Raw genomic sequence first — 17,558 nt, forward strand, 5'->3', positions numbered from 1 at the left:
AACAAAGAGAAGTTTGAACTTGGTTCTTGAGCCGCTAGTGGAAGAGCTGAGAAGCAGTATCTGTACTGCTGAGTGGAAACATTGCCATTCAAAACCTGTTAAGCTTAAAGAAGCAAACCCCCCTTTTGGTCTTTCTATTGTTGGCAATAATGCTCTTCCCAGTTCCATATCCTTTTCTTATCCTGTTCAGTAGACCTGATTTTGACCTTTCTGAATCAAACTTGAGAGCAGTGGTGGTTTTATTTGAGTTTACCAGTCCCTGGGGATCTGTTTTAACCTCTACATGTTACTGCCTTTAGTGACCTAACTTCTTCCTGAACCGGTGTTAGCATGCAGTCCATTTGCATAAAAATTGGTAGTGACGGAAGAGGATTCTTCCACCAGAACACCAAGTGGAAATCAGTACAGTATAAACTAAAAATGCTAATAAGTAGGGTGAACTTCAGAAATGTTTCAAGTACCTGGGCATCCCCCAAGGATGGAAGGGCTGCAGGGCTTGATTATCTGGAAGAAAGGTATGAAACCTCCTGAACTGCCCCCCCCCCCCCGACTTCTGCCTGATCAGCAAATGCCTTGCACGTGGCCGTAGCTCATTATGTATTCTTGGTCACGACTGTGCACTGCTTGGGAGAGAGTTAGCCTTATCGCCAGTGACGTCTTCATGTAATTTTGAGGTGGGGGCTAGGGTTGAAGATAAGGTGCAGAAAGAGAGAACTTATAAAGAAGAACTTGAGCACGATAAGTCAAATTTTGCTTGAGTACTCCCATAATACTCCCATGAGTATTATGGTTGGTTGTTTTTGTTTCCTAGTGCTTAATTGTTGCAGGAACATCTGTGTCTCAATTGTTTTTGAATAGAGGCAGGTTTTCTTTAATTGACCAGTTGGATTCTTCCCCTCTTTTGTGTCTGTGATATAAACATCATCAAATTATTGCACTACCATTTACTTTGTAGTATTGATCAAGATTGTGGCCAAAACTGTGGATTTGATATCTGTTTTTGGATACAGCTTAAAATTACTCCCAAGTAACAAGTTTATCAACATGCTTATATTCTTAGTGATTTGATAAAGACCATTTAAATAAGCTCAATTCCTGTAAGTATAAAATTACAGAAATGTTTAAGATGTCATTTCTTCTCAGAACAAGACTGAGAGCTTTTGGTGAGTTCTCTAGTTTGGCTTTCTTGCCTTGGAAGTCCTTGGAAATCTGTTTTGAGAGCGTTCTAAATCCTGCATATTCCTGTCTTCTAGGATTTTTTTCTGGTCAAGCAGGCAGTTCAGGATACAGAATCCAAGGATGAATGTTCACCGTGGCAGTGAGAGCGACAGGTTATTGCGGCAGGAGGCTGGCTGCCTAACGGATGAAAGCCCAGCTGCGGCACAAGAGAAAGAAACAAATAGCCCGGCTTCTTCTGGTCTTCAGAACCTTACTTATCCTCTAGGCCCCAGGAGCGATGGTATGACGCTTAGATCTTGACTTCATTTGGTGGGCTTTCCAACATCTGAGCATCCACTCTACCCAGAAGGCATGCATATTCTTTACCCAAATAAAATATCCAGCCAATTGGCTTAGCTTACATATCACAGCTCTATACAGCTGACCATCACAAAAAATCTCCACTTAATCAGTCCAGCATATCTAATGTGGCAATGATAGTATAAGAAAAATTGTCTTGGATTCCGAGTCAGAAGACACATTCAAATTCTAGCTCTGCTACTATCATCTGTAACCTTGGATGAGCTGCTTAATCTTTCTGAGCCCTGCTTTCTTAATCTGGAAGACAGGGATATTAATAATCTTCTTACTTCATGAGACCAAAAGACTTTTTAGTTATTGGACGTGCCGGCTCTTGATAAACTGTTAGGTTCTTCTTAATTTTTAATAAAGACAGTGGCAACACTAATAATATCAGTTACGGTTTATTGAGCATTCACTGTGCTAGGAACTTTACATACATTTTTTTTTTAATACAGGGTGGCAAATCTGGACCACTGCCTGTTTTTGCAAATAAAAATTTTAAATAACAGCCATCATGTTTATATGATGCCTATTTGTTCACATATGGTCTTTGGCTCCTTTCCTGCTACAGTGACAGAGACCATGACCCACAAAACCCAAAATATTTACCTTCTGGCCTTTACAGAAAGCTTGCTGATCTCTGCTTAATCCTTGTACAGATGAGAAAAGTGAGGCTTCAGAAGCTTAGAAAACTTGTTCCGGTTCACACTGCTGGGAGTTAGGGGACTGGGATTTGAACTTGTGTCTTTCTGACCGGGGCCGTGCTCTTCTACATATTTTAGCTGCCAGAGGAGCAGAGTGTGCCTGCCATTCTAGAGTGTACCGTCAGGGAGAATTTGTGCAGTGAGTTTCTTTTCCTACTCACCCGTTTATGCTGGGTGCAACTTGAGGTGTCCTTCAGGAATCAGCCCAAGTTAAATTGCTTCATTGCTGGGAGGGGGTGCAGGGGAGAGGGCAGCGGGCGGGGAGGGAATCAAGCATTCTAAAATCTGAATTTGTGGTGTAGGTACCTACTTTCAGTTTTTAGAACAGCGCTGTGAATGTGAAAGCCTGTCTTGGTGATTAAAGTGTTCTCTTGTTGTAAGCTTGCCTATGGATTTTGTGGAAGCTTGGCTCTTGGTATGCAAACACAGGGCCACATTGAAAATTTGTCAAAAGCTGTAGGACATGAATCCTCAATAGGTTTTTGGTCTAGATTTTGGTTTCCTTTTCTCTAGAAGCAAATGGAGTGGGGGTGGGGGGAGTGAGTGTTCTCCAGGTCACAATTTATTTGGTTATCTAAGTGCCCAAAGTCAGACTCATTTCCCAGAGGTCATGGGCAGTAATCATGTTCATGAATTATTGTGTACAAACTTAAAGTACATGAGGAATGGGAGATTTGGGGGGAAAAAAAGATTTGAAGAAAATGTAGAAAAGTGTTAATTAAGTTTGTCAAATCTAGGTGTCAGGATATGCATATTGTTAACTCTGTGCTTTGGTATGTTTGAATTTTTCCTTAAAAAACTTTTTTTTAACTTAAAATATATTAGGAGAACTGCCAATTTAAAAGAATCCTATGGTAATCCTTTATAAATACTTTCCCCTGATTGTCTTCTCTGTACATCCAGATTTCAGCTACAGCATTTAGTTTTAAGCCTTTTTTGCATGATACAGTATTAACACACTTTGAAGTGCTCTCACATACTCTATTTCAGTTGATAAAATAATCCTGTGAGGGAGGTGGCGTGAACATTATTTTCATTTTACAGAAATGAACAAGGTTTGGAAAATTAAATAAATTACTTAAAATGACTCTTTGTGGTGATACTAGGATAGAAAACTGAGGTTCTGGGAATGAATCCTAACCCAAGGCCACTTGCAGTGGAACCTTTCTGCTGAGGGCAAGACTTGCCTTTACAAAAAATGGTGTTGACAATGTTAGGATTCTTCTGTGCATAGTGAAAATGCATTTTTATGTGAATTTCTAGCAAAAGTAATGCATTAGACAATTAGAGACTATCATCCCTTCTGGGAAGTAAAATTTAGAAACATTTAGAAATTTTTGAATGTGGAAAATGAAATAGTTCCTGTACACAGAGGCAGCAGTTTCCTTAAAAAAAAAAAAAAAAAGAAAGAAAAGAAAAGAAAAAACAGGAAATATAGGAGTATTATTTAGAACTAGAAGTGGAAACGGAAGTAAAAAGTGATTGCCTCTGTGAAACAAGACAGGGGAGGGCACGGAGTGTGGTAGGGCCTTGCTGGTTGTCCACAGAAATTCTTGAGTGTTTAAATTTTTTAAAGCCATGCACATAGTTTACTTTAAAAAATTTTAACCATTTTATTATAAAATGGGCATTATTGCCTTCATTCTCTCCTCTCCAACATACAAACCTGGAGAAAAGCTCAGGGTGATCCAATATGAGTTTCTAGTTTATTTTTCTTTGATTTGTTCGAGGCAAGAATTTTTTGCTTGTGAACACCTAAAAATGGGAGGTGGGGGGTAAATTGGTTTTTTAAAGAAGAGCAGTTTTATTTCCCCCCCAAGCCTTTTTGCTGTCATGTTATTTTGGTTTGTTTGTATGATCTTTTAGACCTTTCACTTGACTATGCCTCTCAGCCAGCAAATCTCCAGTTCCCTCACATAATGCCACTTCCTGAAGACATCAAAGGCTCCTGCTTCCAAAATGGGAATAAACGGAACCATGAACCCTTTATGGCTCCAGAACGATTTGGAAACAGCACTGTGGGCTTTGGCAGTAACGTTCATTCCCAGGCACCAGAGAAAGTGACACTTCTTGTAGATGGCACACGTTTTGTTGTGAATCCACAAATTTTCACTGCTCATCCGGATACCATGTTGGGAAGGTAATTGATGATAATTTCTTTCCAAATCCACTCTGTTCTCTATGAATAGAAATACCTGCTGTTTATCTTGCACTAGAATGAGGAAAAGAAGCACTGATTGCTTATTTTTCTGCCTTCATACTTTTATGAGACAGGGAGGGCAAGCTTGTAAAACACCTTATATCTGTTGATGATTTGGGGGATGTACTTAATTTCTTTACAAAGCCAGTACAGTAAAATGAGCCCCCACAACTACCTGAGCAGTCAGAACTGTGGAAAATAATCTGCTGAGTAGCATTCCTTAGTCCTCAATAAACTCACTCTAAAGCAGAAGTCAGAGACCTGATTTCTATTACCCCATAGTTTGTATACCTCACAAAAGTAATAATCTTCTCTGAGTTCCACGTCAAAGATCTAGAGTTAAGGTGAGATCTAAGTTGTTTTTTTTTTTTATTTTGCCTTTTAATAAAAGATAGAATTAGACATGGGTTCCACATGACATAAGAACAAAGGCATTTTACTAAAGAGCATTTCACCTGCCATCCATTGCCCATTATGCTTGGCAGGAGGATTATGCTGTCATTTTCTAATGTCTCCATCACTATTCAAGTTTTCCAAAGCCAAATCTTTATATCTGGCTCTTTCGTTGTTTCGTGATTGAGCTCTCTTTTCTTCATGTTCCACCCTCTGTGCTGCTTTTAGACTGTAGTCTTACCATCTCCTGCCTCCAGCATTTTACGGTTAGAGTTTAGGAAATGGAAAGAGCCTGCCAAGGAGGAGCACTGTCCAGAAAGTATTCTTGGAGCCTGGGCTGGGAGTGAGGAGATTCTCTTTCTGGCCAACCACAGACCTTAACATGAGGAAGAGCAGATTGGGATAGGAGTAAAAACAATAACTTGTATGTGTACACGCAAACACTTGGCTTTTGAGGGTTTTTATCTACTTCAAAGTAGATCTTATTTAAAGATCTAACCTCACTCAGGACTTTGATTTAGAAATCAAAATGGACCATACTCATTTGTTGAGTTTTAGGCTAAATGGAATCCAGCTATTCAAATATATTTATATTTGAACATATACATAGAGATTCATGATGAACCATTTTTAACCAGAATCAAACTTGTATATTTCTCAGACATCTGAATTAAGACTAAACTAGGACATTAAAACATTTCCCAAATTGGCCCTATAGTTTATCAGACTTGACTTCCTGTCCTCCGTCTTGGTATCACTACACTATTGCACCCCCCTCCCCCGCTTCAAAGTCAGCATTAGCCTCAACACAGGCTGCTCTTTGAGGTAGATTGCGTCTGAAAACAGTGATCAAGAGAAGCAAGCAAGCATTTTCTGGGTAATAGATTAATAGACTCTTGGGTGACGCCCTTTGAATCTAGGAATGAGTTGTCCCATGACAAGAGAGTCTGATTCTTTATCTGGGTGGTTCATCAGCTGAGTCAGCTGCAGTTGTCTGTTCTGAGAGTTACTTGGGTCTGCTCTGTCCTGAGGTTATATACAGTGTGCATAAGCATAGGCAGTGAGCTTACAGGTGTGGGCCAGTAGTCACAAGGGGGACAAGCTGAGAGATTGCGAATGGATTAACATTAATCCATGTCACTACCAGATAGAGAACTCTGAGCTTAGGTTCCGCTGATGATACTTGGGGGGCGGGGAGGGAGGTGGATTACATGGCATGTTGACTATTTTGATACACAGCTGTCTTGGCTAAACTTCAGCCAGAATGTTCCAGAAAAATATCAGCATTCTTTGAAGACACTTATCAAGATGGATATCTTCTGTATGGTATAGTGGTTTGAAAAGCATGTTATTTGGAGTCTTTTTCAGACCTTTGAAAAGCAGCCAATTTAGGGTGGCGGATAACAGTTTTGAACGTTGAACATAGGGGTTCCCAGCAGATTCAGGAAGGAAGTGGCAGTGAGGCCCAATTGGAAACTTAAATCGGGCTGGCTGAAGATCCTGACTGCCTGCCTTGTCCCTCACTCTGGTTTCCCATTCCGTAACTCAGATGTACAGTGGGAGTGGTGGAAGTCATGAGTCCAGTTTTACTGGAGGGAGGAAGGATGGGAAAAGAGTAAGAAAAAGGAAGATCCCCCTGTGCCCTCATGACTTCTGAGTTCGTGCGCAGAGCAGACCCCTCTGAACTATGTCAGACCACTGATGGGCCTAGTATCTGCCATCCCTGCCCAGTTGACCTGAAGTTCCCATCTTTAGAGCTACTCCTCGGATTGAAGAGGGGCATTTCCCCCAGAACTCCAGCATTAAAAAAATGTATCAGGAAAGGGAGAACGTTAACATCTACACCTAGCGCTCTGGATTCATCTATCACATTAGATGTCTGAACAGCAAAACTCAGAAATACTGAGGACTGGCATACTAGATAATGCTAATTGAGGGAGGAAAAGAACAGGAAGGGTCAGGAGTGTGAGACCCCCTGTCTTCTTGAGCTGCCAGTTTATAGGTGGGTTCCTCGGTGGTGGGGAGGGCTTGAGAGGCAACCCTCACACACTCCAGAGATTTTCCAACTTGATTTGCTGTCCCAGAAGCACCACAGGTGAACCTGGAGGACTTGCAGCTTCATTTCTCCTTTGCTCAAATGCTGAAAGCAATTGCTGCCACCTTTTCTGTCTGGAGGGAGCTTCTTAATAGGGGTTGGATCCCACCACTGTGTTTTTAATTTATGAGTTCTTAAACTATGGGAACATGGAATGGAGTCTTACTGAATGAGGTGTCAAGGGGTCAGCCTCATCTGTGAAGAATCCAGCTGGACTGCAGAAGGTAACATTGTTGCCTGGTATCTTTCAGAATGTTTGGACCAGGAAGAGAGTACAACTTCACTCGGCCCAATGAGAAGGGAGAGTATGAGATTGCTGAAGGAATCAGTGCAACCGTATTCCGAACCGTGCTGGTGTGTAGGAGCCTTTCTGTTACCTCCTCTTCCCCAGGGGCAGGCACAGACTCAAGTCAGAAGACTTGAGGTCTCCATCAGATTGTTAACTGACTTTCGATCTGTAGTTCCGTTACTGCCCTTCCCTCTTTATTTTCTATTGTGGTAACTTTTAAGTACTTCTTGCCTGTCAGGTACCAAGTTGGGATTAAACATGCCAGGAGAGCCAGGAGCCACTTGGCCATCTGATAAGTCATCCAGCTTAGTGGTTCTAGTATCCTATCAGTTTAACAGAACCAGGAATGAATAGGGGGTTGAGGAAGTAAGTTTTCGTCTTGTTCTTCGCCTTCATTTCTTATTTTTAATCTGTTTACAGGATTATTACAAAACTGGTATCATTAATTGTCCGGATGGCATCTCTATTCCAGACCTTAGAGATACATGTGATTATCTCTGCATAAACTTTGACTTCAACACTATCCGATGTCAAGATCTGAGTGAGTACAGGAGCACTCCCAGCTGCATTTGAGCCACTGAACTTTGAGTTTGCTTGAAATTGACTGGTAACTTTTTGCTACTAGAGTTTCAAGCCTAAATTGAAAATCATCTGGGGAGGCAGGTACTGTGATACTAACCCATTCCCTCTCTCATGCTTCAAAGCACTGTGAGGAAGTAAACAAAAGAGAACATGTGTTCGGTTCTAAATCTAGCTTGTCAAGTGAGTCACCAAGCTAATTGCTTCCCCTCCAAGGACCTGGTGTCTCAGTTCTTTAATAAATAAGGATACTGATTCTTGGACATGAGTGAGCCTTCCTTCATAAAGTCAAACAGCATAAATTGGCTGGGTTCTTCTTAGAATTATTTTTATCATTATTTTTTTTTTTAATTTCTTTTAATGTTTTTTACTTACTTTTGAGAGAGAGAACATAAGCAGGGGGAGGAAGAGAAAGAGGGGGGAGACACAGAATCCAAAGCGGGTTCCAGGCTCTGACCTGTCAGCACAGAGCCCGACCGATGAGGGCTTCGAACTCACAGACCGTGAGATCATGACCTGAGCCGAAGTCATATGCTTTAACCCGCTGAGCCATCCAGGTGCCCCTTAATGTTTGTTTATTTTGAGACAGAGAGCAAGTGAGGGAGCGGCAGAGAGAGGGGGAGAAAGAAAGAATCCCAAGCAGGGCTGGACTCAGGGCTTGATCTCATGGACCATGAGATCATGACCTGAGCTGAAATCAAGAGTCAGATGCTTAACCAACTGAGCCACCCAGGTGCCCTATTTTTATTGTTATTGTTTACTAATAGCTTTATAGCTGTGAACTTGCTTAATTCTTACAACAGTTAGCCCTGAAAGCCAGGTGATAACCCCATGTAACAAATGAGAAGACTGAGAAATTAGCATGTTCAAAGCTCTAAGCATTAAAGGTGGGATTAGAACTGATTGACTGCAAATGCCATTTTCTTATCATCTCCTAGCCTTCCTGAAGTTATTTTAAAAACTATTCTTTGAGGTTCATGATACATTTCCCTGCATACTCCATGAAGTTCTCTAGACTTGTGGTTTCCCTACTGAGTTTAGCACACAGTTAGAGCAAGTCCCTTGGTGTCATTAAACTTAGATTATTCCTCTTCTGTGGTACTGTAACTCCATGAAATTGGGGTCCAGAGCATCTGGTACTACAGTCATCCCCAGACAGCAGTTGTATCTCTTGTAGAATTAATGTTTATGGTTTGACCTTGTACAGCTAATAAAACCGCACTTGTTCAGAATGCTCAGGGATTATTAAGCATGAGAAAGTTAAAGAGTAATAGAATGTGAAACATTTAACAAAATCAGCTTAATTAGCACTTCAGAGCAAGAAACAATTTCTGCCTTTAAAATGGGCCACCTCTCCGGAACTTATCAGTGACAACAGCCATTACCTCATAGTCTTTTTCACTCCGGTAATCTCTGCGCTTGGGCAGGATAGGACGTTCACCTGCATTTTCTCTCCCCAGGCGCTTTACTGCATGAACTGTCTAATGATGGTGCTCACAAGCAGTTTGACCACTACCTCGAAGAGTTGATCTTGCCCATCATGGTGGGCTGTGCCAAGAAAGGGGAGCGAGAGTGCCACATCGTCGTGCTGACGGATGAGGATTCTGTGGACTGGGATGAAGACCACCCCCCTCCCATGGGGGAGGAATATTCCCAAAGTAGGAGTCCCCTGCACTGTGTAGATGGTTTCAGTGGGAAACATGCTGCCCAGAGTAACAGCTGCATCCTGTAACCAGCATGACTGTCACTGTTAAGCTGGCAGTGAGCACACTCACCTGGTGCAGTCTAGTGATGCACATCTAACTTTTATGCGGCTTATATGACATTGTTATTCCTCCCACTCCTGCCCCCGATGTCTGATGCTGTGGCAGTGTGGTGGCGATACCGAGGCCATTAATTGGTGGTGTCATTCTTCTCTCCATTTGTGTCATTTTTAAATCCTTTAAAAAAAATTTTTTTTAACGTTTGTTTTTGAGAGAGACAGAGCATGAGCAGGGGAGGGACAGAGAGAGATAAGGAGACACAGAATCTGAAGCAGGCTCCAGGCTCTGAGCTGTCAGCACAGAGCCCGACACGGGGGCTGAAACTCACAAACCACGAGATCATGACTTGAGCCAAAGTCGGATGCTTAACTGACTGAGCCACCCAGGCGCCCAAATCCTTTTGAATTGGTAACAGTTCAGAAAGTACAAAAGGTTATACATTGAAAAGTCTTGATCCCATCCCTGCCTCATCTACCCAGTTTTCCTTCTCAGTTTCTTTTATATCTTTCCAGGTGTATTCAGTGCACGACCAATTACATACATGATTTTTCCTTTTTTTTTTTTTTCAAATAATACCCTATTCTACAGACTGTCCAGTACCATGTCTTAACATAAAAACCTTCCGTGATCTTTTTTTATGGCTGTATGGTATTCTACTGCATGGCTGTGCCATAATTGATTTAACTAGCTGTGTTGTTGATTTAAGCTAGAAATTATAAATGATGTTGCAATAAATATCCTTTTAAACATAGTCTTTTCACACACATATCTCTATGGAATGATATTCCTAAAGGGGCACCCGGCTGGCTCAGTTAGTAGAGCCTGCAACCCCCTCATCTCAGAGTTGTGAGTTCAAGCCCCATGTTGGGGTATAGGGATTACTTAAAATAAAATCTTTACTAAAAAAAGTTTCCTAGAAATGGAATTTCTGTGCCAAAGCTTTGTTCCTTTATAATTTTGGTAGACGCTGCCAAAGTTTCCTCCACAAATGTTAAACCATCTCAAAACAACGTATGACAGGTTTGTTTCCCACACCCTCAACAAAACAGCGTTTTATTAAACTTTCATTTTTGCCACTCTGATAGGTAAAAAATAGCCTCTCATTTGAATGTTTCAATCTGCATTTCTCATTTCATGATCAAGACGCACCATCTTTTCGTTTTTAGGAGCCATTTTAATTTCCTCTTCTGTAACTTTATTTGTGCCTTTTGCCCATTACAGAATGGATTGTTAGTCTTTTACTTAGTGATTTGTGAAAGCTCTGTGACCACTCTTTATATATTAAGGAAATCAGCCCTTTGTAATAAGAGTTGCAGATAGTTTTCCCAGTTGGTTGTCATTTTAGTTGTGTTAATGGTGATTTGGCTACACAGCAATGTTTTGGATTTTTGTATGTAGTTGAATATATCAGTTTTTATTTTGTGGCTTCTGGCCTTTATGCTGTACCCAGAAAGGTCTTCCACACCCTGAGACTATAAAAATTTCTCACGTGGTTTCTTTCTTATGTCTGATCTATTACTTAACATTTAATCTGTGATCCAACTGGATTTTTTTTTTTTCTTTTTTTTTTTTTTTTGGCGTCAGTGTCAGATATATATCTTTCATTAGTCTGATTCTCTTAGCTCATCTCCCTCCTCTTTTGGAAGTCTTCACTCCGTGACTAACCCAGTTTTTCTTTTTTCCAGTTCTTTATAGCTCCAAGCTCTATAGATTCTTCAAATATATTGAGAATCGTGATGTCGCTAAAACAGTGTTAAAGGAGCGGGGCCTGAAAAACATTCGCATTGGAATTGAAGGTAATAAACATCCCAGTTAGTATACAGCTTGCTTGGCTTATGGAGCAGGTTGTATCTATGGGCACAGCTTAGGTCCTTAAAACTCAGCTTCCAGAGGACCTAGAGAATAGGCACATATGAAAACCACATTCCTACCCCTTTGAAGGATTCCTGTTTTTTTGTTTGCCCTTACGTTTCCTTTTCATGTTGTATCTAGTTGTAAATGCTTTAAACCAGCTGCAGGAAGAAGTTCCAACTTAACTGTTTGGGACAAAGAGCAGTGAGGACTAAGGACACTGGTGGGCTCACCAAGTGCGAGGGCCATTCCTCCAGGTCTTGGTGAGGATCTTTTTGGGATCTGGAAGGGTCCTTCTGAAAACTATAGCTTGGAGACTCAAAATTCTAATTTTTTCCACCACATACCTTGGAGGAATGTCTGTATGTGTTGATAGAACTGCTTTAAATGATCTTGAGCAGTGACTCCCAACCGGTGGTCTCATGGAGGGGTCTTAGACACTGTTTCTTAGAGAATGCTGAAGCTATTCTGGTCACACCTCCACGAGTGTTTTTTTAATCTCGCTGTCTCAGTCTTGCCCACAGAGCCCATCAGATCTTCACTGTGTCTGACTTAGATTGGAATTTCAAGTTGGAAGAGATTTTTGAGATCTGTTAAATCTCTTTCCACTGTGTCATTCTTTGGTAACTGGAAACTCCCGGAACAAGGTGATAAGGATTACTCCATTTCCCAGAGAAGCCCATCCACTGTTCTACCATTAGAATATTTTTCTAGTAGATCTAGTAGATCACTTCCTCTGTCTTCTTCTTTCTAGTTCTAGCCTCTGAAGCTACTTTGAGTAAGATTTCTCCCATTTCCATGTGATAGCCTTTCAGACTTTTTAGGCAACATTCCTGTTTTTTTCTTGAGGCTACACATTACACACCTTCTTAACTGCTTCTCTTACAGCGTGTTCTCTATGCAGTAGAATTAGAGGACTGGAGTTAGCCATGGCCTAGAAAGACTTCTCTGGTATTGCTGCCAGGAACTAACAGCTTCTGAAATTATGCACCCTGCCATTAGAAGGGATAGAATTTTTGTTACTTCCTTTCTAAGGGATAAGACCTATTCACCCGGATAGATGGGAAGTGCGCGTGTAGGTGACTGGGAGTCGCAGAGCATGGTCAGGGGTCATTTCCCCAGTAGTTTTCATGCACAGTCTTTGAATTTGGGAGACAACTGATGTGGTTAGGGAAGGGAAAGTATGGAAGCTGGAGTGAGCAATTTGCTGGAGTCATGGGAATGGCCTTTTGCTTTATTTCAGGTTATCCTACCTGTAAAGAAAAAATTAAGAGAAGACCTGGTGGCCGATCTGAAGTAATCTATAATTATGTGCAGCGCCCCTTTATCCAGATGTCATGGGAAAAGGAAGAAGGGAAGAGTCGCCACGTGGATTTCCAGTGTGTCCGAAGCAAATCCCTCACTAATCTGGTGGCTGCTGGAGAAGACGTCTTAGAGGACCAGGAGATATTAATGCACCACCCACCCCAAGTGGATGAACTTGACCGGCTGAATGCCCCACTTTCTCAGATGGCTTCTAATGACTTTCAAGATTAGGGCCAGCTGTGGACCTACCCCTCTTCGGAGCACTTCTCTGTCCAGAATGTCCACAGCCAGTCCTCCCATGGTTTGTCTCACCCTGAATAGGAGACATGCTTCTCCATCCTCTCCCTTTCTCCCACAAATAACCTGTGTCCTTTTCATTACTGAGAAATCTGTGCCTCCGGCAGGGGATGAAAGGCACTCACTGGTAAATAAGCTACCAGCTTGGCAGTGGCCCTGGTAACTTGAAAATTTGGGGTCTGGTGCTGTTTACTCAGTCTTTGCATAACTGCAAAAAGCAGGAAAGGAAGTCAAGACTCCTGTCGCCTCCTATTCATCAAAGCAGTCCTCATCCTTTACACTTTGTTCTTGGCTTTTGTTTTGTTTGTTTTATACCAGGCGAAATGAATTACTGAGCAGCAAAGGGACCAGACTTTAAAAAGAGACAATCTCTGGCTTCTACAACCAGGTACTAATGGGAGTCTTATTCAGGATTTAATGAAGATGCCATTCCTGGTGGCCTCTGTGCCCAGGTTGCATCCGGAAGACCTAGGCTGTCATCAAAATGTCCAAAAGGAAATTTCTTAAAGAGTTTAAATTCAGCTTTGTTTTTCATTAATGCGACGAATAATTCAAAACCATACAGATTCTTTGACAGGAACTCTAGTAATAGCGGGACAGTGTTTATGAAACCTTTTTAGGCTCAAGGTTTTTGAGCCTACACAAATCAGTTATTTGGAATGAAATTCACAACTCAAATACAAGAACCTCTCCAAATCAGGCTACTTTGATCATCCTGTCTCGGAATCTGGTGTGAAGCCTTTAGGTCTTCACCCTAGGGCAGCACATTGCTATGGGTGTGGCTGGGAAACCTCAGTCGATACGGTTTAAAGATTTTCAAGAGATGAGCAGAAATTTCTCACAAGTGCTTGGTTTCTCAACAGAAAGACTTCTAAAAGCTCCAGGGAAGGGGACATTTGGGGTGAAGCTGAGTGCGGAAACATCACCTCACAGGCTCTGTCCCAACGCAGGATTTTTCTTTGTATGTTCTTTTCATACTGTGGAATTCTTTTGGATACCAGGATATTTGTTTTTGAAGTAGCCAGTTACAGAGCTCACACTGCATAAAAAAACCGTACTACTGTCATCCCCAAAGGAAGGATGAGTTGAAGGGATATTACACCTAGTAATTTTGTTTGATCTGTCGACTCTTGTGTTAATAATGCATTGGTGTAGGACAACCGAGATCACTCCCCCCAAGTACTAAACCATTTTCCCTTATGTCCCCATGGCTATTAGCAGAGCTAAATTTCAAGTCTAGAGCCAGATGTTAAGTGTCTGGGGATAATTTGTCATTTTGTGGTAAAGGTGGTCTTCTTATCACCTACCCAGAACCTTTACTCATCACAAATTTCAAAGAGGTACAGAGTTTCCTTAACATCTTTAAGATAATGTGACTAGTTTTCTTAAATTCCATTCCCATAAGATACCATAGGACAAGTTAGTGGATTCCTTTTTTTTTTTTTTTTTTTACTGTTTATTTTTTTGAGAGAGACAGAGACAGAATGCAAGTCGTTGGGGCAGAGAGAGAGACAGACACAGAATTTGAAGCAGGCTCCAGGCTCTGAGCTGTCAGCACAGAGCCTGACATGGGGCTCGAACTCACAAGCTGTGAGATCATGACCTGAGCCGAAGTCGGATGCTCAACCTACTGAGCCACCCAGGTGCCCCAGTGGATTCCATTTTATGACTGCCCTAGTCCTCCAAAAGTAAAGTCAGATGGATGTCAAAAGCTGCTCTTTCCAGGCTTGAAGAACAAGAATGTTCTTAAGAAGTGTGTTGTCTTGTGCATGTGACCAGCAGCACAGTGGAAATCAATGCTCTGTTCATTACTCGTAAAGAAGTAGAAGTAAGGGGTTAAACTGAGCCATCTCCCACCTACAGAGTTCTTCTGACTACCACTGGCATCCAGTTTGTAAGGCTGATGGCAAGGGTTAAAGTTTAGGATTAGTGTTTTTTGTAGCCAGAGGTTACTTTTAGGTCTGTGAAACTCATGGACTCATTTGTCAGGTTTGGCTTTAACCTTACCAGCCCTACACTCATACCCACTGACCAGCCCGGATAATTGTTTAATGGTGCTTTATGCTTATCAGTTGACTTCCGTGCCATCACAGAGGAAGTTAGAATTAACTGTGTGGTCTGGTAAGTATAACTTCTGTTGTACATCTTACGTATTAACATTTAAGTGTAAACATGCCGCAGCTAATACTCTAAAACTCATTAGTTCTTGCTTAGGTAAAAAGCCAGGTATGAAAGTATGGCATGTACTTAATAACACTTTGTTCTATGTAAATGATTAGTTTCCTCAGGCTTTCAAGGAGTAGTTCTTTTTTCCTCCCCAGAGTGGGTTCATGTGCATTTGGCCCCAACCCATAGGGTGAGTGAGCTAGAAACCTGTATAGGCAAATCTGCCAGTGTCCCTAGATGATGGTGACAAAGGGAGAAGTGGGGCTCACAGGTCCCTTCTTGTGGAGAGGGAGGTTTCTTCTGCACCCCCACCCTCCCAGTCTGGAGCTCAGCGTCACTGTAGTTTGGTGGCTCCCCTTAGCCATAGCTGCTTGTTCCTGGGGCCAGGACATTCCATAATGGCAGGACCATGCAGTCCCCACGGGGACAGTGGCTGGGTTGCCGTCATTCCCTTCAGAGTCCGTTAACGGCCAGCTGGGTAAGAGGTATTTCTAATAAAGGTGGAACTCAGGTTTGGTGTTTTGTTTTGTTTTTTTCTTTTTCTAAGTGCCTAAATAAGTAAGCCAGGCTGTTTATACAGAACCATCTTCAAAATGAGATGGTTTTGCTCAGACTGTCTTACTCAGAGGTATCTCAGCAAGCCAAGATAAACCTGAATTTGAGGTTTAGAATCTGAGTTTGTTAATGCATCATTATCATGTATCGTTAACTAGGAAACATTTGGCATTGAGCTGGAGAGTGGGCAAAGAGTGTTAACGTGTCTGGTGAGATTACTTAACGGTTTCTCCAAAGTGGAGGGAAAGTATCAGAAAAAATGACAGCAAAAATGGTAAGGAAGCTAGAAAGCAGCTAGACTGACTGCACAATTTGTAACAGCCAATATTATTTTAAGCTAAATTCCAAGAAACCAATGTGATATCTAATGTATACAAGTCTATGAAAATACTGTGGAATAAGCCCAGGAAGGATGGATGTATTTGCAGAAAACAATCAGAGCACAGGCTTTTTAACTCAAATTGTCAAAGTGTGATATGGAGTTTTTTGGTTTTTTTTTTCTATCAAGTCAATAGAAAGTTAAGAACCAAGGGATTTTAGTAATTTATTCAGTGCCACTTCTTGCCATTATTTTGAGATTGTTAAAATGGGCATAAGAGTTCAGAAAGGGAACCTGATGCCTTCACTGGTAGAGACGGAGCCACGTTCGTGCTGTGGGTGGGATCACCTCTGCGGAAGAACAGTACGTTTTCTCTTAAAGGCAAGATGCTTATAGGTTTTACCTCTTTACTTTGTATTTACTTTGAAAGTTACACTTGTTCACCTACCAGTGTTTACGAAATCCTGTATTTGGGATGCTTTTTCTATAATAAAATATTATCATTTGTGTTCGTGTTTTTTTTAGCAGAAAATAAAGTTGGAAGTCAAGATATTAAAGGGACTGAAAGAAGTAGTACCTTGACTGCCCAGAACAGAGCCTCTTCCTTTCCTGTGGGGCTGTAGGGTCACTCTGAGCCTGTGTGTGCCTTTCCCACCCTATTTCTTTGTAACTCCGAAGTTTCCAGAACCCTGATAGTCTGCCTTCTTGAGTCCCTGGTTAACTGGAATTCAAGACCTCCTGAATCCTCAAATCCAACCAAGTAGGACCCCCCAGAAAGCCAAATGTAAGTTTGAAAGGCGAGAGAACTCATGGACTTTTCTGTTCTGGTTCTGGTTTAAAGCAAGTGAGGAACCATGGCAGGAATGAAAGGTCCCCTGGAAGCACTGCCGTAGAGCTTCTGGTTTCTCCTTTGGTCTCTGGTTTGGCCTTACTCTAGTCCAGTGTCTACTTAGAATTTCCTCAGCTCACTTAGCCTGGGAGCTTACTGGTGGTAAAACTCAAAGTGGGGCTAAAGCCAGCACCTCCCTAGCAGGTCTGCCTTCATTGGCACAGAGGTTAAGAACATGCTCTGAAGACGTGGCCTGTTGGGTATATTCTGTGTCAAGCACTGCAGGACAACAGGGACACGATGATCTGGAGACACTCTTCAAGGGGGTTTTATAATTGTGTGGGGGAAAACCTCTATGAGCAGTCCAGGTCGCTCAGGAAACCCAGAAGGATGGAGTAGCCAGTATTTACCATGAGGAGACTTCACGGGATTCTAGAAGTGACACGTGAACCAAAGCGTGAAGAATGAAAACTCGTTTTGGATCCATGAATGTGCAGAGGGGAGGCAGTCCAGGCCAACTCAACCATATGAGCAAAGGTGAATTGATAATAGGGAAAGTGGGGTGATGCAGAGATGAAGCCAGAGTAAGGCAGGACTCTTTCTGCCTCAAAGATGTCTGGTCTCGGGGCGCCTGGGTGGCGCAGTCGGTTGGGCGTCCGACTTCAGCCAGGTCACGATCTCGCAGTCCGTGA

At 42.0% G+C, this 17,558-nt stretch overlaps 1 protein-coding gene across 3 annotated transcripts in view; it reads left to right on the top strand.

Moving 5' to 3' along the window:
• KCTD20 (potassium channel tetramerization domain containing 20) overlaps positions 1-16,546 on the top strand; it is a 37,834-nt gene extending 21,288 nt beyond the window's left edge. Inside the window, exons 2-8 of one of the 3 annotated variants that reach the window (XM_025925339.2) lie at positions 1,254-1,459; positions 4,092-4,365; positions 7,165-7,267; positions 7,623-7,743; positions 9,242-9,439; positions 11,230-11,340; positions 12,639-16,546. In XM_025925339.2, coding sequence (XP_025781124.1) covers positions 1,300-1,459; positions 4,092-4,365; positions 7,165-7,267; positions 7,623-7,743; positions 9,242-9,439; positions 11,230-11,340; positions 12,639-12,931 — 1,260 coding nt within the window. In that variant the 5' untranslated portion in view covers positions 1,254-1,299 and the 3' untranslated portion in view covers positions 12,932-16,546. Of the gene's footprint in view, positions 1-1,253; positions 1,460-4,091; positions 4,366-7,164; positions 7,268-7,622; positions 7,744-9,241; positions 9,440-11,229; positions 11,341-12,638 lie in introns of those variants that run through there. The other 2 variants (XM_086706707.1, XM_086706708.1) reach the window with 2 other exon arrangements.
• The last annotated feature ends 1,012 nt before the right edge of the window (positions 16,547-17,558 follow it).

Source organism: Puma concolor, chromosome B2 (assembly GCF_028749965.1).
Source record: "Puma concolor isolate L17-30 chromosome B2, mPumCon1.1.hap2, whole genome shotgun sequence".
Lineage (NCBI taxonomy): Eukaryota > Metazoa > Chordata > Mammalia > Carnivora > Felidae > Puma > Puma concolor.